At 47.0% G+C, this 26,832-nt stretch overlaps 2 protein-coding genes across 7 annotated transcripts in view; one reads left to right on the top strand and one right to left on the bottom strand.

The window, feature by feature from the left end:
- Positions 1–14,934, bottom strand: part of Fam219a (family with sequence similarity 219 member A) — a 53,100-nt gene extending 38,166 nt beyond the window's left edge. For 2 of the 6 annotated variants that reach the window (XM_040739991.1, XM_005078839.4), the window contains exon 1: positions 14,556–14,926. Coding sequence is in view for 4 of the 6 variants with exons in the window: in XM_005078839.4 (XP_005078896.1) it covers positions 14,556–14,615 (60 nt within the window). In the remaining 2 variants the exon portion in view is untranslated. Of the gene's footprint in view, positions 1–14,555 lie in introns of all 6 variants that reach the window. The other 4 variants (XM_005078840.4, XM_005078843.4, XM_005078842.4 and 1 more) reach the window with 4 other exon arrangements.
- A 231-nt stretch (positions 14,935–15,165) lies between these two features.
- Positions 15,166–26,832, top strand: part of Dnai1 (dynein axonemal intermediate chain 1) — a 69,722-nt gene continuing 58,055 nt past the window's right edge. The window contains exon 1 of the mRNA XM_040739943.1: positions 15,166–15,403. Within this exon, the coding sequence (XP_040595877.1) occupies positions 15,377–15,403 (27 nt within the window). The 5' untranslated portion in view covers positions 15,166–15,376. The remainder of the gene's footprint in view (positions 15,404–26,832) is intronic.

Below are 26,832 nucleotides of genomic sequence, written 5' to 3'. Positions count from 1 at the left end.
GTAATGTGTGTAATCAGGCTAACTACCCCATCAATCAGTCTAAACACCACAAAAGTAGGACAACTGTGTGAGGTCGATGTACACAATCACACTTCACAGGGGAGAGGCGAATGCAGTGCATCTACCAAGCATTCTTCATACACAGATGAGTCCGAATCTGATCTACTGCTAGTTCACAGAAATGTAGGAGAGAGAACAGGATTAAAAACACCCCAGGGATATGATCAACAAAATCCAGAACACAGGAAACGGTAACAACAAAAGATGTTCAAATAGATAAATTGCAAGAAAAAAAAGTGGAAGGAAGGACTATAGATTAAAGAAACGTCAACCAGGACCAGGTAAAAGCCCATAATGCACATGTCTGACAAGCTGGGTTTGATCCCAGAACCCAAGTAAAGATGGAAGGACAGAACTGAATCCACATACACACACTCACACTCACACTCACACACACACACACACACACACACACACACACACAAAAGAAGAAGAAAGAAAGGTCAGCTGAGTGGTGGTACATTGCACGCCTTTCATCCCAGCACTCAGGAAGCAGAGGCAAGTGGATCTCTAAGAGTTGGAGGTCAGTCTGGTCTACAGAGTGAGTTCGAGGACAGCCAGGGCTACACAGAGAAACCCTTTTTTTTGTTTTTGTTTTTTGGTTTTTACGAGACAGGGTTTCTCTGTATTGTTTTGGAGGCTGTCGGTCCAGCATGGCTTCGAACTCACAGAGATCTGCCTGCCTCTGCCTCCCGAGTGCTGGGATTAAAGGCGTGCACCACCACCGTCCGGTGGAGAAACCCTTAAAACAAACAACAACCAAACCAAACCAAACAAACAAACAAAAAACACCAAATAAGCAAGCAATCAAGAAAGGTCAACTAAAGCTGGGCAGTGGTGGCACACACCTTTAATCCCAGCACTCAGGAGGCAGAAGCTGGCAGATCTCTGTGAGTTCAAAGCCAGCCTGGTCTACAAAGCTACACAGAGAAACCCTGTCTCAAAAAACCAAAAACGAATAAACAACAACAACAACAACAACGACAAAGGTCAACTAAATGCAATTTATGGACTAGTTTCAAACCCAGTAAAACTTTCTGATGTTAAAGAATTATTTTTAGATGTGATGATATTCTGGTCTGTTACATATGACTTTAAGAAGAGAAGCACACTGATACTAAACACGAAAGAATTATTTAGAATTATGGGGGGAGGGTCTTGTGTTGACAGTTGTTGAAGTTGTCTGATGAGTACCTGAGAGTTCGTTTTACTTTCTTTTCTAGTATATGTACGCTTAAAGTTTACTCTGACAAAATGTTGACGAGAACTCAAAGTCACCAGTCTGGGGCTGTCTCCTCCTCCATCCCACTGACATAAGAGCAGGGATTTTCAAGTGTTTCCCGAACACTGACCTTCATAAACTGAACCAGCAGCAGGACAAGACCTTCACTCCATCAACAGTGAAGGTTCCACTGTGACAACAGGGCTCACAGACATGGCATAAGGGAAGGGGCAGGGTCTCAGCTCCTCTTGTTCCTGCCCTCTCATGGGATTCCCCCCTCTGAGAAGAAATCTCTTTTGTCTCTAGGCTGACTTCAACACAGCCACAAAGAGATGCGATCTGGTGAAGAGAAGAAACACTCTTCACTCTCTCCCACGACAGCTCCCCTAGGAGCCACTGATGGGGGAAGGAAATCACCAGCCCCTTCATCACCATCAAACCTGGACCAAAAAACTAGAGTAATTTGCAGTTCATCTGCATGTGCATGATCTTATTCATTTTCTAAGTAGCCTGGAAGAGGCCAGGAGCTGGCCAGAGGTCATACCAAAGGTAGGAGGAGCCCAGTTGATTTCCTGGCACTGTTGAGCATACCTCCTGCTCCAAGGCCAGACCCCTCAATAACTTCTTGGGGTCTCTCTATAATTAAAGATACTCAAACCAGTTCATCCTAAGGGAGTTTCCTGAGATTGCCTGCCTCATTGTTGTATCTCAGAACCTCCAATCTGAATAAGGTCCTATCTGAAGTTGATGGAGAGGTTGATAAGTGGCCCAATCTTGTGCCAATGTTTTCCACTCATCTCCCTCCCTGCTATCACATAATTCTTCCTCCTCTTCTCTAAACCACTAGGCGTATATCGTATATCATGATCTCTGCTAGGCCTTTCTGGGCCCATGATTCCTCCTAAGCCAGGCCTAGGAACAGCAGGCCAGCTGAGAGCAGAGGTTTTCTGGATGCTAGCATCGTCAGGGACTGCTCTGGGGACCACGGGAGGCTCTGCAATCTGCATGCTAGTGGCTGATGCCTTTCCCACCAAGAGGCAGGCCTACCCTAGACAGAATGCACGTCACATTTAGCCGAGAACATGAACCTGGCATGCCAAAGACAGGCTGCCCAGGCTGTATTCTTCCTTCCCTCTTCCCGCCAAGACTTTGGGTACCTTTCCTATCATATATGCAAATACATAGTGCTGGTGGCCTCAGGTAAGAGCTCTTCATCAACAGAGCTCATTAAATATTAAATATCACCACACTATTAATAGCTCTCCCAGTCTCACAACAGAGCTGGCAACATGGTTAAAGGTTTCACTACCAATGGGAGCAGGGCTACACTGGCCCTCCCTGGTGCCTATTTCTGAAAACTTACCCAGGGCTGCAAAGGGAGAGGATGGAGAAAGGCCAGTTTGGAAGGGACTCATCAGTGGGGAGTCCCTGACCTACCAGGGAGCAAGAAACAGTCACTCCCTGTCATAGCACCCCAGGACATTCTCAGTGTGTGGTCTGAGCCAAACAGCACTTTCCACAGGCAGCTTACCTGACCCCCCCGGCCCCCCCCATCCCCCGTCCTATCCCACATCCATGCCACCTTTTCCTGTGTTCCTACCACTCACCTGGTCCTCACTGTGACTTTGGCTGTGTGCTTTAGTTGTTTAGGGTCTGTTTCTCCCACGGGATTATCAAGCTTGCTTTCTTGATTATTCTATTCCCTGCTTCTGGTGCAGCATCTTGCACACAGCAGATGCTCAAAAGATGTTTCTTGGAATAATGAATGAATTCTTCATACCATTTATTCCCCTGAAACTCCCACAATAATTCAATATGTACGTTTCTGCTCCCTGGCTCCCACCTACTCATTCCCCAGAATCCCCCAACTCCTGTCTGCTCTTACTCATCCTCAAACAAGCAGCTGTCTCCTCTAATTCTATATCATGAGACTGAGTTTCTTCTTTCTGGACTGCCAAGCCTTGGGAGTAGACTCTTCCTGACAGTGAGATAGAGGAGGAGCTGCGGGAACAAGCCTGGGGGACAGCACAGCTCATTGAAGTAGACACCCTGAGCCAGAATGTCATATATACCAAGTTAGGTACTAGACTAGATAGAGGTTAGAGGCCCTGAGACTAGTTGACATCTCACAAGAATAGCCAGGGAAGGTTTCCTGGGGAAACGGAGTTGTCCTGGTTTTGAAGAATGAGTAAGAGTGAGTAGTCAGAGATGAGGGGAGTTCCTAAGAGGAGGATATTCTCCAGGTACCAATAAGAGAGGGGGTGAAGGATCTGGATGGTTCTATAAGAAAGCTGGTGTGAACGGTAGAAAGGAATAGCTTTGAGGGATGATTTGGAGGCCTCAAAGGCCCATGAAGCTTGATGTAGAAAACTGAATGAGGCCTCAAGTTGTAAAGGGAATACCCTGGGCCTGGGACCAGGACACCTTGGTTCTGGCCAGGCTAACGCTAAGCTGCCCCTGGGTAACAGCCAAGCCTATTTCCTGTCTTCAGACCCTGCGCACACGAGTATACAACCAATGGCTAGAGCCCTCTCAATCCACTTCCCAACGTGGGTCAAGTGACTGGGAAGTCTATTTCTCTCTTAAAAAGGAATTTAGGGTAGGCCTAAAACTTTACACAAAAGTCCCACACCAAGGTGAAAGATGGCATGCTTCTATCTTGTTGAGAGAAAGAAGGGGGGGGGGCAGGAAAAGATGAAGCCTGGAAGACAGGCCTTGAAATACAGAGATTGGCAAAAGGTCATCACAGGAACCAAGCACTGCTCAGGGTGTCTGGAACATGACCGCCTCACTCAGCCATGTTTCTGCTCTAGCACTATTTTGGAAAGAGCATGGCATTTTCCAAAGAGCAGTGTGTCTCCAGGTGTCTTGGCCTCTGGCCAGCTGAAGAGCCACTACCTCAGAGAGGAGAAAGGTAGGAGCCCTTCATGCTCCCATCCAATGGGGAAGGGGGAGGGTAGGAGCCCCTTCATGCTCTCATCCAATGCGGAAGGGGGAGGGTAGAAGCCCCTGCTCCCATCCAATGGGGAAGGGGGAGGGTAGAAGCCCCTGCTCCCATCCAATGGGGAAGGGGGAGGGTAGAAGTCCCTTCACAGCTCCCATCCAATGGTCCTGCGTCTTCCTGTGAAATCACAGACAGCTTGAAATCTAACCTTTCTTTCCTAATCCCAGTCATTTAGGATTCAGAAGCCTTGGTCATGTGCTCTGTTCTCTGAAACTGTTTATACACAGGCTGAACAGCTGCAATTCTTCCAACTGTTCTCACATGACATGATTTCGATTCTTTTTGTCACTCTCTTGAATGATGACAGCAAAGAATCCAGGGTTTCAGACAATGCTGACCAGTGCATGATAGGATTTTATGTGACCATCACCTCCTAAGATCTGGACTCCACACTTCTATCAGTGCAACCCAATAGTACACTAGCTTTCCTAGTGGCCACCTCATATAATAGACTTATATTAAACTTCCTGTCCTCTGAGGCACTAACTCTCTTTGAAGGTCTACCTCACCTACCTAATCATACAGCCTTACCTTGATTCCACCTTGATGAATTCAGACAACTAATTTTTCTGAGAATAATGGTTATATCACATATGCCAGTCATGTTGGTACATGCTTGTAATCTAACACTTAGGAGGCTGAGGAAGGAGAGTTAGTTATATGAATTTGAGGTCAGCCCGGGGTTACATAATGAGTTCCAGGTTATCAGAGGCTACAGAATGAGAACCTATTTCAAAAAAACCAAAAGAACAATGGAAAGATTTACATCGCACACACATGATATAGTTTTTGGTTAATATGAGGCTGCCCTTTCACAGCCCTTGTGGCCCCTAACCCAACTGCCAGTCAGCCTAGCTTACGAGATAGTTCCAGGTTTTCCTCTTGATTTTACACTGTGAACAAAAAGGCCACCATATTTCAAATATGCCCCAAGTTCAACATAACAAAAGGCAGAACTATTAAATATGATCATGAAACAGAGAGGCAGTCACAGAAATGTGGGCTGCTCAGATCTCATGGATAGGTCTGTGTGGAAAAAAAACTTGAAAGTATCCATTTGTGTAGCTAGGACAGCCAGGGAGGGGAATATTTCAGCGAAATCATAGAAGTTTGAAAACCAGGGTCCCTTTAGCCTGGAGTAAAACCAGCAAGATGCTGAGGCTAGCAGGGGCTCTTCGTGCTCTTGTTACGGGGTTATGCTTTCATGTTAAGCATGGCCAGCCACTCATGTGCTGCTCCTGAGATCTCTGCCTCCTTCTGCCCCACTGCCCTCTTATCTGTCTGGCAGACTGAAGACTCCACCTTCTCGCCTGGCCCACCAACTCCAGAGAAGGGTTAAGGATTGTTAGCTTTGCACATTCTTCAAGACCTAAGGCTGAAGATCTGGGTAGGGAGACTGGGTTGGGAAAGGTGAACGTTCAGTTCTTAAGGAGCTACGTCACAAGACTGAAGCCCTCCCATCCCCCAAATCTCCCTTTCCTGAGTTGTCTGCCCAGGATAATGATGATGATTAGGAGAAGCCAGGATGGTAGGGCAGAGCATCAAAAAGGCCATTCCTCCCACTGAAGACCACGCAGACATGGGAAGTCAATAACATCACTTTTCCCATAATAACAGGGCTCTTTCTCAGAATCTACCTACACAATGCCCCAGACAGACATTACAGTTCAATGGGCATTGGTATGAGAGCCAAAACCTTACTTGTCACTCATACTTGTGTCACTTAGGGACCAAGAGGGTGTGAAGTGATGGTGCAGGAGTACCCTTGGGCCATCATGAATGGCAGGGGCATTTACTGAGGCTTCAGATTGGGCTCTGGCAATCTCTTAAAGCAGGTGTTCACTTCTTGTTGTGAATTCCAATGGCATTCTTCCTGACAAGATACTTGGACTACAATCTTTAAGGCAGAACTATTAAATATGATCATGAAACACAGAGGCAGTCACAGTAATGTGGGCTGCTCAGATCTCATGGATAGGTCTTTGTGGAAAAAAAAACTTGAAAGTATCCATTGGACAGTCAGGGAGGGGAATATTTCAGTGAAATCATAGAAGTTTGAAAAGGACAGCACAGCCCACAGGCCAAAAGAGAAACAGAACTAAGGCACAGGTACCCAAGCTAGAATTAGAAGTAATGTCTAAGATGGTTAAAGCATACAGAATATGAATTATATCTCAATAAATTTGTAAAAACAAACTACCCACAAAACTGAACAGAAGGAAAGTAATGCTTTTTCTCAAATTATGAGAAAGACAAGGCCCTGTGTGCATGCTCCTCTATCAGAGATCATGAGGACCTTGCTGATGGCAGCTGCCAGTCAAGCCCCGAGTCAAGTCAGCAATGTCCCACGAGGCCCAACACTGGGTAAGGCAGTGTGGCTTCTGAGAGAGGCTCAAAGGAAAGGGAAGGGGCTGGAGACATACTTGATGCTTAAAGGTACTTGTTCTTCTAGAGGTCCTGAGTTTGATTCCCAGAACACACATGGTGGCTCACAACCACCTGTAACTCCAGTCTCAGGGGATTTAATGTCCTCTTCTGACCCTGCAGATACTAGGCACACATATGGTACATGAACTGAGCACTCAAAAACATAAAATAAGATAAACAGATCTTTAAAAGTTAAAACGAAGAACAGAGAATAATACACATTTAGAGTCAATCAGAACACAGACTCTTGTAAGTCAGAGACTAGAAACGATTCAATAAAACATGCTGGCTCTGTAAGATGTTAGTAGTGTAACATTACAGAAGAATGTTCTGGGTTGGGTGTGGTGTACTCCTTTGGTACCAACAACTGAGAATAAAGGTAGGCAAATTGCTATGCTTTTTTTTCCAGGCCAGTCAAGGCTACATCGTATGGGAAGCATTGATAACACAGTTGAAGATGCTGCTTTAGGACAGGACTTCACAGAGCCTTTAAATGCTAGTGAATACCCTCACAGGATAGCATAGGCAGTGTTTTCCAAAGGAGTTGGGGTAGGAAACCTTTTCATTGTAGGTATCCCAAAGGATCAGTATTCTTAACAAAACACCATAGGAGATGCAGTTCTAAGTCATTTTGGCTGATGATCACTATTTTCTTTACAAGGATACAATTAATATGGGAACTATAAATAACTTACAGATTGGCTGTAGTTATACTAAAATTAACTATATATTGAAAATATAGATTTTTGATTCACAGTTTGTGTTATTCAGTGTTTTATTTTTTCCACACAGTGTTGGTATGTAGCCCACGCTGGCCTGGAGCTTGCTGTGTATCCCAAACTGGCCCCAAGCTCAAGATCCTCCTGCCTCAGTGTCCCTAGCATTAGGATTAAAGGTGTGCACCCCATGCTCGACAATTCAGTAAATATTTGTAAATGGAATTGTGAGGATTTTTAATTTTATTTATTTATTTGTGTGTGTACATATGCGTGTGCATGCACACACATACATATGTGTGCTGTGTATATGAGGATGCCCTTAGTAGCCAAAAGAAGGAGTTGGACCCCCTGGAGCTGGAGCTATAGGAAGTCTTGAGCTACTTGATGTGGTTGCTGGGAACTGAACCTGTGTCCTCTAGAAGAGCAACTGGCGCTCTTAATCACTGAGCCCTCTCTGCAGGTCCTTGGGTATGTCTGTATAGGTCACGCACATGTGCATGCCGCGGTGTGTGTACACTTGTCTGAGCACATCTGGAAGCCAGAGATCAATGCTGAGTTTTACCCTTATCACTTCCATTTTATTTTTTGAGACAGGCTGTTTCACTCAATCTGGAGCTCACAGATTGCGGTCAGTGGGCTCCAGGGATCTGTCTGTCGTTCTCCGGCACCGGGGTTATGGACCTATTGTACCAGTCTCCTTAGGGAACAATGGTTCCAGACTTCAACCGGAACCTCCGGGTGACCGCTTCAGCCTGATTCTGTCCATTCCTGCCTCTCTTGTGACTCCTTGTACCAGTTTTCCCAGTCAGCTGAAAGGCCCAGTCCAGCTAAGCTAAGCACAAGAAGTGGTTTCTATGTCCCCTTTCCAGGCGCAAGGCTTGTCTTAGGTTTCAATTGCTGTGATAAACCATGACTGAGAGCAACTTGGAGAGGAAAGGGTTTATTTCAGCTTGCAATTGTCAAGTCACTCAGAATCCCTGAGAAAAGTCAGGGCAAGAACCTGGAGGAAGGCACTGGAGCAGAGGCCATGGAATACTGCTTACTGGCTTGCTCCTCATGGCTCGCTCAGCCCACTTTCCTGTATACCCCAGGACCATCTGCCCAGGGTGGCAGATTTCAAAAATCCCCCACAGGCTTGCTTACATGCCAATCTCATGGAGGCATCTTCTCAGTTGTAGCTCCCGGCTCTCAGATAGCTCTAGCTTGGGTCAAGCTGATAAAAAAAAAATCAACCAGGACAAGTCTCCTCCATTTCTTTGTGTGTGTGTGTGTGTGTGTGTGAATCTGGGTGAACGTACGTGGATGCCTGTGGGAGTCAGAAGGTGTGGGATGCCCTACAACTGGAGTTGCAGGTGGTTGTCAGCCACACACAACATGGGTCCTGGGAACTGAACTTGGGCTCTGAAGAGCCACAAACCCTCTTAACCATGGAGCCATCTCTCTAGCCCATCTTTCTTTGTGTTTTGAGACAGAGTCTCATGTAGCCCAGGCTGGTCTGCTTCTCATTTCCAAGTGCTGGAGTTACAGATGAGAATTACCACACTCAGTCTGTGCAGGGGTGAGGATAGAACCCAAGAGTTACTGCTCAAGTGCTCTGCTGACTGAGGTACAACCCTAGCCCTCCATCTGCCCTTTCCTGGAGGGTAGCGGGGGCCCAGAAGCTAATGAGGTTCCAGGAAAGAAGTCTCTACTTCCCATTCCTGTTCACCCAGGGCTAGCAGCAGTTAAGGGCAGCAGAGGTTTCTGGGCCTGTGAACGTCTCAGCCTGAACACCAGCTACCATGGGATTACCTCCTGCAAAGCCACATTGGGGCACTTGGTAAGTGCTCTCACCAGGGAAGTCTGTTTCTCCAGCACCCCTTGCCTGCAAGGAGTAGCATCCAGGCTTCAACTCCAGGAACAGCTTGCAGGATGTATGAAATGCTTTCAGAAAAGGACGGCATAAGTCCTACCTCTTGTGACCCTTGCAGATAATGCTGTGCCATGCACACATTCATGGTAGAATAAACCAGTGAAATAAAACTCAGTTTGACCAAATAGATGATGAGAAGTCAGGCCAGAAACTTATACCAGGTCAGAGGATTTCAGACTACATTGGAATCTCAGTACTTAGAAGGTGAAGGGTGGAGGATACCAAGTTCAAAGTCATCTTTGGCTATACTGTGATTTATATTCTTAGCTACATACAGAGGCAGCAGCAGGAAGATCAAGATTTCAAATCATCTTTAGTGACTTACTGAGTTTCAGGCCACCCTGGGTAACATGAGACTGTCTAGAAAACAATAAATAAAAACCCGACTGTGGTTTCTTGCTGCCACCAATTCTCTGTACTCAGCAAAGTAGGTTCAAGGCAGAAATATTCAGAGGAGCACATATTCTGTGACCCTGTGAGGCTGGGGTCACTGTCATCATGTTTGGTTTTCTAGAAATCTAGAAATAGAGTTCCCCATAATCCCAGAAGTTGAGCAAAGGAAAAGAGACACTGTCTCTATTACAAGAAGTCACCAAAGCAAGGGCATGGCCTCCACATTTATTTCCTGAGATGGTTGGTGATGGTCCCTTCCTCCATCCAAATGGCCACATCAGAAGCCTTGGAGTCCCTTCTGATTCTCCAGCTGTCCACTCCACATCTGAAGAGGCTCCATATCCTGCCCTTGCATTTTATGCACATCTGTTCCCTCCCCTCTCTCTGCATCTGCGTCTACTCTGGCCACATCACCTCTCATCAGGTCTCCCTACTGACACCTCACCCTCCAACCTCACTTTTTCCCACCTCTCGTTCACCACTACAGTGGTGTCCTAAGCTCAAACCTGTTTCCCGTAGTTACAGGCTTTACTTCATCCCAAATGTATTCTTTTGTTTCTTCTTCCATGTCTGGTGCCTGGAGTTCTTGCCTTTTCTGCACCATGTCTGACTGGTACGCCTAATACTTTTCTAAGAGCTGGTTAGCAGTGTCGACTGTATGAAGCCCTCCCCATCTTTGGGCCCTGGGCCCTGCTTCCTGGTTCTCCAGTGGTACTCATTATCCCATGGTGCATGAGTCAACCCTTCTCTGGGCATGCTTCTGTAGTGAGAGTCTGTTGAGCCCAGCACAACATCTAGGTTCTTCTATAGTGTTTTTTTTTTTTTTGGAGAAGGAGCAATGTAGGTAAAGACTAAGGCTTTGGCAAACCCAACCCCAGTTTTCCAATGGAGGAAGATAGAGAGGGATGTCCTCTCCCCAGGAGCCACACCCCTAAACTGAAAAGCCATCTGACTACAAGGAACAAGTTAAAGGCGCATAGACCAGGGCAGACATATAGGTTAGTCTTCCACAGTGTTGACTTCCTATCTTTGTGATGCTCTCCCTTCCACTTTCAGGAGTTCCTGTGGCCCAGTCACTGAGTTGACGCTCTGGTAATCTTCATCCCTTAGAGTCAGCAGGCAATAGAAGTCTTAAACTCCTCTTCCAGCTCCAACAGCCAAAGTGTCAAAATGACAGCATTGTCTCACTCTCTGAGGATCACCAAGCATCACTATGCATTCTGACATGTATCTATAAACCTTCCTGCTATCATTCGAGCCCCTCCTTCTCCTGGAGATCCATAAGCGGAGCCTTTACTAGTCTCTGTGTCCTTAAAGTGCCAGGAACTGAGCAGACGTGCAGCAAACACTCATGAACTAAACAAAAGGGTTAATGGGTAATCTGGTTTCACTGAGGCTAGACTAGCACTCTCTCAAGCGTGCACGGCCCACTTCTGCTGCCATATACCACTGTGTAAGCATCTTATGCCTCCGACCGCACAGGAGGCAGAGTGTTGCTTGATGAAATTAAGTACTCAAAAGCTCTATTTGTTTTTCTTGCAACAAATCTCTTCCAAGAGGTAGACTGTGTGGCTGCACCAACCCGCTGAACAGACAATAGTCCAGAGGACCTGTGCCTGCTGCCATTCATACCAACAATTGCTCAACAGAGCCCTGGGCAGCAGGGAGTTTCCCTGGATTAGTGAGGTGTATGGCACAGCTGGCACACAAAATGGGCCACTCCAAAGTTTCTGGAAGACAGACACAGCAGGAGCAGAGCCTGGGGAATAGTCACCAAGAAGAGCTCTCATTTCTTTCCTAAGGAGACAAGAAGAGACCCTGGGGGAGCTCAGGGATAGGCTGGGACCTGGTTCAGCTGCTGAGATGCAGTCAGGCCAATTAAATAACTGGCCTGATAGGGAAAGAAGGGAAGCCACTCCTTCTGGGCAAACTCCCACCCCAGACAGGAGGCTCCAGGCAGCTGTGGTAGCAGCAGCAGCAGCAACAACAGGGCAGGGATTTCTTCCTCTGCCTCCCACTAGCTGAGAGCTAATGCTTAAATTAGCACCTTGGAAACACCCAGATCTACTGCTGCACCTTCTCTCTCAAGCGCTGCCACTCCCCCAAGCCTCTTTTTCAAGATGAGTTTCTTTTACAAGTAAAAAAAAAAAAAAGAAAAAGAAAAAGATGCTTCTCCTTGAGGGTGGATTATTTGATGATGGGGTCCTACACACCGGCCCCTATCTATATGCCCAGGTCCTGAAAGGGGCAGGGAGGCCAATACCGAAGCTTCCATCTTTTCTTGGGGTCTACGAAGGCAACTCCACAATGCTTTCAGGGAGATCACTTATGGAGTGAGTGAGAGAAATAAGCTTTTACTGAACTGTGTGATCCAGCAGGGCAGGCCCATCTGAACTTATGTGGCTAACCACCATGCCCCTGATATCTTGTTGAGTATCTGGAACCGTGTAGACATTCAGTATTTGGTAAATCAATTTTCTGAGTTGCTACATCAGCCTCCATGATATCCTTTGGAAGGGAGAACGAGGAACTACTGTTTAAACATTAAAAGAATAGTTTGTTTTCTAAATGGAAAAATAGCTCAGGGAGGACAAGAGACAAATAATAGCAGAAAATGGAAGGCATCACAGGTGAATCTGAGCCGGGGCCTAGTTTTGATGGTCTTTCCCCAAACATGGCTACGGAGTCACTCTGCCCTCATCTCTGTGGTGTCATCTTGATTCCTTACGGCCCAAATGGAGGTTCCTGGGGCAAATGCTACACACAATTCTGCTGTTCTCAAAGGAAAAAGGGCACTTAAGGAGTCTAGGGTGTCTCTAGACTCCAATATAGGAGCAGAGTCAAGAAACAGGGTAATGCCTATGACCCCCAAGTGTTAGACTGTATTGTTATTTCCTTAAGATTCACTCAACCTCAGCCCAGTATTCTCTTGTAGACTACTTTAGCTTTCAAAGAAGGGCGTGGGTAGCTACAGCTCTTCTAATGAGTACCTCCTCACCACAAACTTCTTCAGGGCCACACAAACCAAAACAGCTCAGGACTCTTCCACCCATGATTAAGAAGGAATACCAGAAATAACAGAGTCACCCAGGACAAGTGCACAATCTTGATGGCCTTACTCTTTCTTCTCTTTCCTTGGACAGCTGTTATCTCAGGAACCTCAGATGAGAAACAAGAACCACTCCTTTCCTCAACTTACCAGGGCCTCCACCCCTTCCATCCATACACGATCAGCTTAGAACGGGAAGGGCATCCTAGTTTGGAAACAAGGTTAGCTGACTAGGGAACCTATTAAGCAAAGTTCTACCCCAGCCAAGGTGCTTCTTTATGTTCATAGAGCAAACTTCTCCCCAGGGATTTTCTGGTTCCCACATAATTCAGTGGTGGCATCGAGGTAGGAAAAAGCCCTGCAGGACTCTCTGTTTAATATTGTACACTTCTACAAAGCTCATCTGTTTCAGCATTACCAAACACAGGAGACACGTTTCTCCAGCTAGATGACAACTAATTATCCAGCAAACTATATGGCATGAAGATTGCCATAGTTCCCACCTTGGTCCTTCTTGGCTACCGTTATAGGCAAGTTACTCATCTAGGAAACCACAAAGCCAATTGTCAATTCTGAAGCTGCGGGCGCAAGAGAGGAGCCTATTCTGGGCCACTCTGACTAGCAGAGGGAAGAGGCTTAGGGAGCCCCTCGAGCTTCACGGGTGGGAGAGCAAGGCAGGCATCCATACCTCTTGATTCCTGGCCCATCCTGCCTCGTTTTAGCCCTTGCAGCACTGGCCCCAAGGTGGGTTAAGTGAATGAACTCAGCCTAGGCATCCCTCCCCGCTCCCTTCTCTAGTCCGGCTGAACAGGCCTGTGACTTTCCTACCCATTTGCTGGCAGCAATGACAGCCAGGGAGCCCCAGGGCAATGGCCAGCAGGCATCCTCTTCTTTAGGCCATGCCTCCATACATCGGTATCACCCTCCCCCTTCATCCCCTCGGCGCCGGCATCGATGACATCATTCCTGCCTGACTCCAGGACCGCGGACCGGAGGCAGGATCCCCGCCCTGCAAAGACTCCAAGCACGTAGGCCCAAGATGACAAGGGCTCTTCCGAATTCCGAACCGGTCTGCACAGGCTGCTCCAACACAGCTCCACCTCCTATCCGGAGGTGCCTTAGTGTTCTCATGGACACCCTTAATTCTTCCCCTCGCCACCACACACTCTCCCAGATGCCCCCAGCTTGAGCTGGGGGCGCTCCTCTCTTGAGAAGGAGGGAATTCCCAGGTCCTGCACTGAACCTCTGCCCCCATGGGTGCCTGGTTCCTGTTCACAGATTTGCTATTTAATATAAAGGACTGGTGGGCAGGCCTCTCCTTTTCTAAAAGCCTGTTTGCAGTCCTCGTCAGACTGATTTTCTGGCCTTCTCCCCCGTCCTGAGCATCACGGGCCTCGAGGGCTAAACGCCTTTCTCATCCACCCCCATCCGGATCCCCTGGGCCTGCTGCCAAAGATGCCCTGTCACATCCCCCTCGATGGAGCCCCACTAGCGATGTGCACAGTCGGGCTTCCCCCCGGTCCTATCCCAAGGTGTTCTGCCTCCGCTGACCGTGCCCTCCGCCCTTCCAGGTCCTTCACTCTCACCGCAGGTAATCTCCCACGGTTTTCTCGCTCTGCAAGACTCCCTCCCCCGGCAATGCGTTTTTATCTCCCCCCCCAGCCTTATCAGATGGCGCCCCCTCGCACAATCCCCACGGCCTAGTTCCTTCCCTTCCCTCCGGCGGCGCCCCCTCCCGGCCCTGGCCTGCCCGCCGCCCGCCCCCTCACCAGCGGCTGCATCTCCGAGTGCGCGGTGGGCACCTGGAACCGGTCGATCTCCTCCATCATGGTGCCGGCGGGCGAGCGGGCCAGGGGCCGGGCGCGGCCAGGGACGCCGACTGGACCGCACGGGGCGGCGGCCCCAGAAGTCCGTCAGAGATGATGCAGACAAGGCCGCCCCGGACCAGTCGGGCGGATAAGCGGATGGAAGGATGGACGGGCGGCGAGGGGCTCGCGGGCTGACTGTGGCCGGCGTAGCTCCGTGGGGTTGCCTAGAGCTACCGCGGCAGTGGCCCCGCGGAGCCGCAGGTCTTGCCTCGCCTCCTCCTCCGCCGCCGCCTCCTGTCAGCAGCTCAGCCACTGCGGTGACTCTGCAACTCCACTTCCGGGTCCGGGACACCGCCCGGATCCTGCATTATTCATGAGAAGGCGGTGTCCGCACGCCCGAGCCCGGCCCACTTGCGGGAGCTTCCCAGTGCGCGCAGCCCGTGGACGCAGTTTCGCTGCGGGGGCGGGGCTTAGCGGAGCCCGAGGATCCTTGCGCACCCGGCTCCGCCTCCTCTCCGAGCCGGGAGGGGGCGCTAGGCGCGCCTGCGCTTTGACTGCCTATCGGTTGCTGGGTAACCGCGTCAGGGAGGAGCCGATGCTGTTCTACAAGGGCGCGGGGGACCCACAACGACAGCTGTCCCTGAAGAACCCTGATAGCTGGGAATTGAAGTGGAAGAGAGTCTGCATTTCTTGTGTGTGGTCAAGAAGGAGGAAATTCTCCCCGGGAGAGGGAGCATTTTGTAGGTTTTTCAGGGTTTGAGGAGCTTTCTATTTTTGCAGCAATGCCCCAGAAACAGACTCGTAAGCAGGTAATGTCACACTGTGGCCTGCTGTCTTCTGATGACCTCTGACCTTAACCGCCAATTACTCCCTGTTGATCTCCATCCTCTCTCCTGTGACTAGAGGCTTGTGTTCCCACTGAACTGAGTCTCCTGTTCTCTCTCACAAATCCAAATCCTGTCCTACTCTCCCATATTTTCCTAAACCCACTGTCATTTTACTTTTAGCTGCATCTGTCTTTTCCACCTCTTCACAGACCCATCCTGTCCAGCCCATCCCCCTTGACCCTCCGCCGTCTCCCTCCAGTCCAGCGCTGTTAGGTTAGTGCGGAGCTAAGCGCGGGACGAGCCATTTGCCCTGAGGGTGCTCTGAGAGGGGGCTCCAGAGAACTGTACAGGGATAGGGAGTAGATTGTGTGCAGGGGGTTAGAATGAGAAGTCAGAGAGGATGGGGAGAAAGTCCTTTTTCCCAATCCTGTTCCCTGCCCGCAAACACAAATCTCCTCCCCACGAGCCTCTCACCCACTCTACCATGTGAAGGTCGTGTCTATGTCCTTCTCACAGGAGTTTTGAATCACCCCCAGCATCACCATGGATGACCAGCTAGACTCAGGCTTTTCTAACTCTTCCGGGGCTGCTGCTGCTTCTTCTTCTTCTTCTTCTTCTTCTTCTTCTTCTTCTTCTTCTTCTTCTTCTTCTTCTTCTTCTTCTTCTTCTTCTTCTTCTTCTTCTTCTTCTTCTTCTTCTTTTTAAGTTTTCTACTCTTAAGCCTAGGTATATTAAGGTTTGGAGAGCAAACATGTGTCCGTGATATTTGTGACTTTACATGTTTTGGTACATATTTTTGCATATTAATGTAGTGCCCTCTGCTTCTTTTACGCTGACCATCTACAGCTGAAGAACCTATCATTCTTAGAGTTCTGTAGCAATTGAGAGGTTATTCTGTTCTCGTGTTGACCATGCCCTAGTTTTATATTGAGACTGAGCTGTGTTTTGAAACTCTTGTACGTGCTTAAGGCAGCTGGCCCTTGGTATATAGGCAGTTTGTTTTAACTTGAAGTTACGCAGGTCTAGCTAGTTACTTATAATAAAATAAAATAGATCATTGTGTAAGCTTCAGGTTTTGACAGACTTGTACACTTACATAGATACAATCAAAATATAGAATATCTCTTCTATTACAAGATACCCTTTGTGCCTTAGTCCCCTTGAGTTCTCACTGCCCCCGGACCCCTAACCACTGGTCTGCTTTTTTTTTTAACCACAAATGAATTTTTTTCTAGCAACTTACAAGTTCAAACAGGATGAGTGTCTCCAGTCTCACTGGGGAAACATCAATGACCTGTTACATTGAACGCAGAGAGAGGTGACCACAGACAGGGAGGAGAGCAACTTAGGTCAACGGGCACTGCACATATCAGCAAGCACTGTCTACTGGTGGGGAAGGGTGTTTCAGTACACGATAGCCACTCATGGGTTGTAAGAAAAACGCTAGGTTGTGCTAAGTTATGTTTATCATAGTCTTGTCTCAGTAAAACTCAATTTAGATCAGTACTAGGTACTAAGGTATGCCTCGTAGCAGACATGCTTGGTACGTGGTCTCTGTCTCCCAGTATAGTGGAGAGCAGAGAGATGAAGGATTCCTAGGGCCGAAGGAGAGAAAGGCGGGCAGGTTGGAGCAGTAGAGGGGCTTCAGGGAGGAGGACATTAGGACTTGGCAGCCCACAGTGGTGAGGAAGGGTCAGGGTTGGGATAGTTAGAAGCTTAATGGTTTACGTCATGCCACTGATCAGGTCCTATAGTGCTTTCTTCTTTTAAAGGCGTGTGTGTGTGTGTGTGTGTGTGTGTGTGTGTGTGTGTGTGTGTTCAGGTGGCTGCTGAGACCAGAGGCATCAGATAACCCTGGAGTTAGAATTTCAGATGATTGTTAGCAACCCAAGGTGGGCTCTGGAAACCAAACTCAGGTCTACAAGAGCAGCGCATGCTCTTAATAGCTGAACCATCTCTCTAGCCCTGCTTTTTAGCATTTCTTGTTGTCCTCGAAGTCTCAAAAATCTAACGGGGTTGGTTCATAGGGTCAGATGACCCCGAATGGACTGCTCATTGCTACCCAGTCTATTTCAGACTTGCCATAAATTACATGAAAATTCCCCCATCAGTACACTGACCTGCCCTCTCTCTGCGGAGTTGTATCCACACTCTTTCTCCTTCAGGCCTTTGAAACTGCGCTTGCCCTGTGCCTGGTACAGTCTTTCCCATCGGCTGCCATCTGCTTTACTTTTCCGTGCCCTGAATTTCCTTTTTCTTTATTGTATGTCTGTCAAGTTTCAACACAGCATTCATCTTTTCCTATAAAGGACTAAGTCCACTTTCTGGAAACAGAACAGCGTGACATGGCTACCACTGTATAAACTCTATTGTGGCAAAGCTCCAATCTGTATTCTTGTTCATTGTTGCTCTCTGTTTCTTGGATAAAAACTTGCATATATTTAATTCTGAAAAGAAATTGGCTGAATATTAATCTGAATGCATGAACTGGTCTTTGGAGATTTTCATTCGAGTGTGTTGGATGGGTGGGAAGGAGTAGGCCTGGATGGGACTAATAATAACAGGGAGCTTAGTGGGACTTGGGAATACGGAAATGCATGTATAAATGCACTCTTCTGGGCTCCTGTGTGTGTGGCTGCTTTGGCAGCAGGGATATGAATGATTTGGATTTGAACTATGTTCATCTGTGGCTTAGGAGCTGTAAAGGACTAAGAGGTAAAAAAATCCTTATGAGGTAACTACTCCTTCTTATGTAGTAATTACAGATAGGCTGTCTACTCTGTGCCAGGCACTCACTGTCATAGGTATTGGTGACACAGAAAGAAACAACACACACACACACACACACACACACACACGCACACACACACACTCACACACACGCACGCACACACGCGCGCGCGCACACACACACACACACGATAAACTCTCATGGAGCTTATCTTCTACATGGAGGGAAATTGTCAATAAATAAATAAAACTCATGGTATGCTAGATGGTAGTATATGCCAAGAAGAAACACAAATCAGGGTGATGTAGCTAGACATTTGGGGTCAGATGATTATAATTTAAATATAGTGTTCAGACACAGCCTCACAGAGGCAGCAACAGAGCAAAGACCTCCAGGAAAGGCAGGGGGTATGGTATCACTGGGGTAAGAGAGAGTGGGGAGTCTCCAGACAGTGACATAGCAAAGTGAAAAGCCCCTGAGGCTGGCCTCACCACTCCTGCCTTGGACCAGCAAGGAAGGCAGGCCAGTAGCAGGAGCAAGGTTGGAGAGGTATCTCTTGCCTCTCTTGCCTTTACCCCAAGAGTTATTCAAGTAACTCACACCATATTAAACCAGTCATGGTGGCACTCTGTGAATCATAATTTGTAATTAAAATGCATGAATGCCAGGCACTATAAACCATGACCAGTTCCAAACGTCACTGGTAATGCCCCAGTAACAAATTGCCCTTCCTAAAAATGGTGAGCATGCCAGCTAGTGTGTGTGCTGTATGCAGGGGCTTGGCAGCATTGCCAAACATTGCCTGGCAGCCAGACTTCTTAGTAGAAAACCAAATTAGAGCCTTCTGTGAACTCCAGTTAAGAGCTAATTTTATTTTATGACTAACAAATTTTAGTACCCCTTTATAACTCAGTTGTTTATCATTTTAAAAAAGTCTGGAATTTTGCTTCATTTGCTCATAACTCCCCTCCCCCCCAAAAGGGACTTACATTTAGACAACATTGTGGTCTTTCAAGAAACCCTTCTGGGACGATGCTCTCAGAAATAGTGATCTGGATGAAAAGTGACTAGGTTGGGGTAAAGGGACAGGATCAGTGTGATGCCAGAAGAGACCGATAGATACATAATTTCATCCTAGGCTTTTGCTCCTCACCTCCTTCTAAATGCCTCTCAGACTAAACCACTCCCAAGACCATCCTATAAACCTTTTCCTCCTAGAATGCTACAAAAGCCTCACCCCCTGCTTATGCCCTTTTGAATTCATTTTTTACATTGCATCAAAAATGATTTTTTTTTCACTAAGCAAGGTAGTGTAAAGCAAGACACAAAAATCTGGGCTGATGCTGTATCTCAGTGGGAAAAGAGGAGCTTGCCATTAAGCCTGAAGACTCGAATTCTATCCCGAGAATCCATGTGGTAGAAGGAGAAAACCAGTTTCCAGAGTTGTCCTCTGACTTCCACATACATAACACACACACACACACACACACACACACACACACACACACACACACACACACACGCACGCACGCACGCACGCACACACACACACACATAGAAATAAATACATAAACGTAACTCAAAACAAAACCCCAAATCTTTTCAAACTGCCAATACGATTAGGCCACCCCACCCCCATTCAGAGCTCTTTAGTGACTCCCATTGATTTTTGGATAGAACCCTGATTTTCCATAATCCTTCGGGGGCCTGTATGGACTGAGGCTTCCTCATGCCTTAAAACTTAGTGTGTACTTCCCTCATAGTTACTGTACTTCATTTTATGTGCTGTCCCCTGTTTATGGTATTTTGTTTTGTTTTGACATAGGGGGCCCACTTAGCCCAGCTGAAGCAGGTCTTGAACTCCTGATTCTCCTGCCTCTGCCTCCCAAATGCTGCAACTAGAGCATTTCATCTGCTTTCCCTCCATTGCAAACAGACTTCATATCTTCACTCATACACGAAATCCTAAGATTTTTAAGTCAGAAGTCAATTCCCACAACCTGCTCTCGTGTCTCCTGCCCTGTTGTTGAAGAAGGTGGGGCTAAAGTTCATATCCATTCATATCCATCCATATATTATTATGCTGTGTGTTCCTTTCTTCCATAGCATGAGTCATGTTTGTAATCATTTGTTTGTTTGTGTAATTGCTTGATCACCGTGTGTCTCTTGTGAGACTGTATGTTCCTTGGAGCAGGGCTTGTGGGTCCTTTTGTTTACAGTTCTCAGGCTAACACAGTGGCTATCATGTGAGAAACGCTCAGTGAGTGAGTGTTGAATGAATGAGGGAATATGGTGGAGGGTGTACCATACTATGTCTCCTCACACTGATTCTGGGGGAAACAGGGAAGACTTGTGAGAAATACCAACTTCTAAGGTATAAACAGACACACAGGAATCCAAGATGAGGAATAAGAAGTAATCAAATGAGACAGTGGGGTGGTGGGTAATTCTTCAGAAGCTGAAGGAGAGAGTGGGCTGTCAGCCATGTGGTCTACTGCTCAAGTGTCAATGGAGTAACCACTAAGACAGGGCCTTCAGATGCAAGGGTGAGGAATTCATTAAGGACTTTGCAGAGAACGACTTCAGAGGTAAACTCGAGACTGTGAACGCGAAGGCAGTGAAGGCCATATGGGCAAGGATAAATTTTTTTTTAAGATGAAAGTAAAACTTGAATATATTAAGCCCTGTGGCAAAGATCCGGATGGGAGAGAAGCTGAAGATAAAGGAGAGAAAAATTGAATTATGACTTGATCCAAGTTTCTGAGAAGGTGGGAAGGGATCCACAGAGACAGGAGGGCGATGCTTTGAAACGGGGAGAAGAAAGGATGGGTGCTGACGATGGTAATTTTGAGGTTTCGTGGCAGGAAGTTGAGAGGGTTTTCTCTTCTCTTCCCCTAATAGTGTTACGGAATTCCTTCTGGAAGTGATAACTAGAAAACAAATTTTGCCAATGGCTGTTCCATTTTGTTATGATTACAGTCATGCTATTTTCAGAGCTATGGTCTGAGGTTTGTCATGCGCAATTATCAGATTACAAAACAGCTGTGAGCATTTGAGGCCAAAACTCAGTCCCACCCCACCCCCCATTGGCTTTGGAGCCTAACGCATTGTTATTATTTGGGACACGCCAGGTACTCGAATAATAGTGACAGAGCACTCTTGTGCTTGTCATTGGGCTTTGCAGCCTGCAGGCCGATGCTGAAGAGTTGGGTTGGCTCTTTGGCCGCAGCTGTGAGCAAGCCACTCGAAATTGTTTCTGCCAGTTAGGAATGTGTACGGTGTGCTCAGTCTTGCCAGTGACTCAGCACTGACAGGGTGCTGTGGGAGAAGCAAAGAATGTAGCTGTTGATCAGACTTCAGTTCCACCTCTTTGAGGGTCACCACGCTTTGGAGTCACTGGATTTTAATGTCCTTCGCCTATCTTGCCTCCCTGCTTTAAGAACCCTTGGAGGGGGGATCTAGCCCAGTCTTGTTCCTTTAACTGTGATCCTAGGGCTCGCATCATAACTACTGAGTGAATGGCTGAGTGAACCAGCAGATGAGTGGCTCGGTGGATGACGGGAAGGCATGTATGAATGAACACTGACTTCTTTCTGCCTAGAGAAGTTGTTCATGCGGCCCTTATCCTAGTAAAAGCAGCCCAACCCCGCACGCACGGAGGGACCTGACTCTGGTGTTAGCTTCGGTTCCTCTTCCTACTATTGTTTACCTCATATTCATTTTCTTATTTACTTGTTCTTTCCATGTATCATGTATTCAGATCCAGCCCTGCAGTAGAAATGGGTCTGTGGACCCTGCATAGACAGACACAGGTGTTTGTCTATGCTTCTTGCCTAGAATGCCCAAGCCATTCCTTTTTATTGTTATAGGCCTAGTAAATTCTAAGGAATATGTACAGGTGTTTTTTTTCTTCCAACAGATTTGCAACCATATAAATCCACTGTCAGTTGAAAATATTGTGAGTCGAATGCATTTACTACATATCACTTACCAAGCATCATACTTTAGCAACACAGTCCATTGTAGAATATGATTATTTACCCTTAAGATCACTTAGCTGGCTAGGAGCTTTACCCCACTACTGCTGCCTAACATTTGAAGGAAGTACACTGTATAGTGTGGTATAGGAGGGATCAAAATTTAAAGTGTTTTCTGTACAGAATGCATATTAATTTCATGGGTTGAAAAATCAAAACATCATCAGCCAGAGGCTGTCTGTATTGTAGGCAAGAGATTAAGGTTCTCAGGTTAGCTCAAAAGAAGCAGGAGTAGCCAGGCGGTGGTGGCACGCCTTTAATCCCAGCACTCGGGAGGCAGAGGCAGGCGGATCTCTGTGCGTTCGAGGCCTGGCTGGACCGACAGCCTCCAAAACAATACAGAGAAACCCTGTCTCGTAAAAACCAAAAAAAAAAAAAAAAAAAAAAAAAAGCATAAAAGAAGCAGGAGGGAGAATGTGCAACGTGTCTAAGTGGAAGGCTCTGTGGGTTTCACATAGACATGCATTACACAGAGATACACATATAGACAAAGTGAGGAGGAGTGATAATATGAGCAAAGGAGTCAAGACCATGATGGGGAAACCCACAGAATCAGCTGACTTGAGCTAGAGAGGTCACTGATTCTGGTCTGACAAATGGTGAACCTGCATAAGACTGAACTAGACTCCCTTAATATAGGTGACAATGGTGCGGCTAGGACAATATATGAGGCAGGTTCAAGACCCAACACTAACGCACAGACTGACTTAGTGGAGCCCATTCTCTATGGAGAGATAGCTTGCTCAGCCTAGACAACAGCTCGGGGGCGGGGCAGCGCCTTGGTCCTACCTCAATCAGGTGATGGGACAGATTTAGTAGACTTCCTAGTCAGGCCTTACCCTCTCTGAGGAGCAGATGGGAAGTGGGGTAGGGGGAAAGTGAGGAGAGCAGGAGGAGAAGAGGGAGGGGGAACTGGGATTGGAATGTAAAAACGAAATGAACAAATTTAAAAGAAAAAATATAAATACAGATAGCCTGGCACTGAAGTTGGAAAACTGTTCAGCCTGAAACAGGTGTAGAGATAGCCTCTCTACTTCTCTAAGCAACTATTTTTTTCCCAGCCAGCCAGCATTTCCATGTTCTGATCCCTCGTAACTTCAGTGGGTTTCTAGTTCATCATGAGTGCTCTAACTTTTCTCTATATACTGGGCATCAGTACCTCCATGTAACGACCAGTTCTCTGTCGAACTGCTTCAGACTCTCAGGGAAGGGTTTGATTGCCTTCAGCTTTGTGACTTTACTTCAGGGAGGCTGCTGTCAGCATGAAACAAAACCCTAAGACACTCTTAGGCAGTCAAAGCTGGAGAAGGGCACTTTCTTATAGATATGTTCTTTTCTTTTTAATAGGTTCCTTCAATGCAAAATATAACTTGCTTTATACTAAAGTAACTTTTGTGTTGTTTTTGGTAAATCTCTTCTTTCTCGTGAACTGTGCACGAAGGGGCCTCAGATTTCTTCTAGTCCAGTGCCTTCATTCAGGGCTGATATTAACATTACAAAGAGCTTGTCCTTTACAAAAGCCTTTACTGTATACCTTAAAAAATAGCACATTTTTACGTGAATTTTAAGGTATCATATTTCCTATATAATTCTTAAAGATGTTATTATAGGAAGCTTATATTCTTGCCATCAACGTGAAGCAGCTGGTCCCTGACTTGCCTCCCGCTGTGAATAACTGTAAATGTGGACACAATTCTAAGGCAGTCATTTTAAGGCACTGGGCCGTGAGCAGCACAGGACATTGATTCCTGTAGGAAAGGAAACACCCAATGCGAGTCACACATTTTACCCTTGCTCTCTGCCTCATGACGGTTTCTTGATCACGGCTTGGCGGTGTGTGTGGAGCAGAAGATAGATGCCATGGGAAGCGTGGGAATATAAGAGATGAGCTGTAGGTAATGGTGAGAGCAGGCATCCTACAGGATTTAAAACACCAGTGTCTTAATGGACAGACAGACAGGAAATGTCAGCAGAAAGATAGAAACAAGAAAATCTCACTGGATGGACTGTGTTGCTAAGCAATGCATTTGGTATCTTAGGTGCCTGAAATGCATTTTGACTTATAGTGCTTTCAATTTGCAGTGGGTTTATCTGATGTAACTCTGTTGGAAGTAGAGGAACATCTGTATACATAGACCTCTAGTTTGCTAGGTCTGTAAAGGTGCATTCTGGGTACATGGATGAATGGAAACAATCCAATTGGCAGAACAGAGAGAAACAAGATTTTTAAAAAATTTAAAATAGAAACAAGCTTGTTTCACGTGACAATCCCAGCTCCCTCTCCCTCCCCTTCCCCCACCCCTAGCCCCCATCCCCCCTCCGCTCCCCAGGGAGGGTGAGACCCTCCATGGGGGATCTCCAGAGTCTGTCATATCACCCGGGGCAGGGCCTAGCCTCTCCCCCATGTGTCCAGGCTGAGAGAGCATCCCTCCATGTGGGATGTGCTCCCAAAGTCCATTTGTGTACCAGGATAAATACTGATCTACTACCTGAGGCCCCATAGATTGCCCAGGCCTTTTCACTGACACCCATCCATGTTCAGGGGGTCTGGATCAGTTCCATGCTGGCCTCCCAGTCACCAGTTGGGGGTCCAAGAGCTCCCCCTTGTTCAAGTCAGCTGTTTCTGTGGGTTAAACCAGCCCAGTCTTGGCCCCTCTGCTCCTCAGTCCTCCCTCTCTGTCGCTGGGTTCCAGGAGTTCAGTTTAGTGTTTAGCTGTGGGTGTCTGCCTCTACTTCCATCAGCCACTGGATGAAGGCTCTAGGATGGCATATAAGGTAGCCTGTATACTATTGCTTAGATTGCCAGTTGGTGTAATCCTTATGGATCTCTGGAAATCTCACTAGTGTTGTATCTTTCCTCAAAACTATAATGGCTCCCGCTATTATGGTATCTCTCATCCTGCTCTCCTATATTCTTCCCCCAACTCAACCTTCCTGCTCCCCCATGTCCTCTTCTCCCCCTGTCTTTCTCCTAGCTCCCTCTCCCCTCCCCCTATGCTCCTAATTTGCTCAGGAGATTCCATCCCATTCCCCTTCTCCAGGGTACCATGCTTATCTCTCTTAGGGTTCTCCCTGTTTCCCAGACTCTCTGGCGGTGGGATTGTAGGCTGGCAATCCCCTGCTCCATGTCTAAAATCCATATATGAGAGAGAACACACCATGTTTGTCTTTTTGTGACTGGGTTACTTCACTTAGGATGGTTTCTTCTAGTGCCATCCATTTGCCTGCAAATTTCAGGATTCCATTGTCTTTTTCTGCTGAGTAGTGCTCCATTGTGTAAATATACCACATTTTCTCTCTATACTCTTCGGTTGAGGGGCATCTAGGTTGTTTACAGGTTCTGGTTACTACAAATAATGCTGCTATGAACATAGTGGAACAGACATCCTTATTGTATGAATGGGCATCTTTTGGTTGTATGCCTAAGAGTGGAATTGCTGGATCTTGTGGTAGACCGATTCCCATTTTCCTGAGGAATCTCCATTCTGATTTCCAAAGTGGCTGTACAAGCTGGCACTCCCACCAGCAGTGGAGGAATGTTCCCCTTCCTCCACATCCTCTCCAGCACAAACTGTCGCTGGTGTTTTTGATTTTAGTCATTCTGACAGGAGTAAGATGGTATCTCAGAGTAAGAAACAAGATTTTTAAAAAAGGAGCATAAGTAATCTGTGGAAATATATCATGTGTATATTTGGGATGTGTATGCTATTGAACAACTAGAAGGAAAAATAAAAGAGGAAGAAAAAATCTGAAGAAACAATGCTCAGTGTTTCCCCAAATGATGAGAAGCCTATGGGACACTCAGTGAGGCCAAGCAGGATAAATACAGTGACGTCAGCTCCCTCATAATAACACCTTTGAAAACCAAAGATAAAGATGAAGCCATTCATGCTGCCTGGGCTATGCTCGGCAGTCTCCTGAACAGGGGCCTGGAGAAACCTGTCACTTCAAGCATCTTGGGGTCTGTTCCATGTACCTCTAGTCACAGAGAGCCAGGCAGTCTCCATGGCCTTGGCTGCATCCCTGCTGCTTCACCTAAGGCGTCAGCCCTTTCCAGCTTGTTTTCCCCGGAGTTGGAAGCACTCCCTAGGAGACTAGTCCCTAAGAATCCCTTGAAGATGGCATGACCCTGCTCTGCCCAGTGCCCAAGGCACAGAGGAAGTGGACTAAAGAGCTGACTCTAGACAAGAGAGAGAGAGGCAGAAAGAAAGAAATGAAGAAAGAAAGAAAGAAAGAAAGAAAGGAAAGAAGGAAGGAAGAAAGAAAGAAGTCAAAGTATTGGAGATGATGTGGGGGTTGGAAGAAAGGAAGACATATTGCTTACAGGGAACAGCGATATAAATTATGTATTACTTCTCAATGGAGTCCAGACACAACACAATTATATATTTAAAGCACTGAAAGAAATTACTATTAGCCCAGAATTCTCTATCTAGCAGAACACCTCTCAGGAAAAAGTAATAGGGCCAGTGCGATGGCAGGGCGGGGTGTGTGTGTGTGTGTGTGTGTGTGTGTGTGTGTGTGTGTGTGTGTGTGTGTGTGTAAATGCACTCACTATGCAAGCCTGACAGCCTGTACTCAGTCTCCAGAGCCCACAGTGGAAGAGAACAGGCTCCCAAGAGTTGCCCCTGACCTCCATCTGT

The sequence above is a fragment of the Mesocricetus auratus genome, unplaced genomic scaffold, assembly GCF_017639785.1.
Source record: "Mesocricetus auratus isolate SY011 unplaced genomic scaffold, BCM_Maur_2.0 Super-Scaffold_6730, whole genome shotgun sequence".
Lineage (NCBI taxonomy): Eukaryota > Metazoa > Chordata > Mammalia > Rodentia > Cricetidae > Mesocricetus > Mesocricetus auratus.
This window is presented reverse-complemented; position numbering and strand designations above follow the sequence as displayed.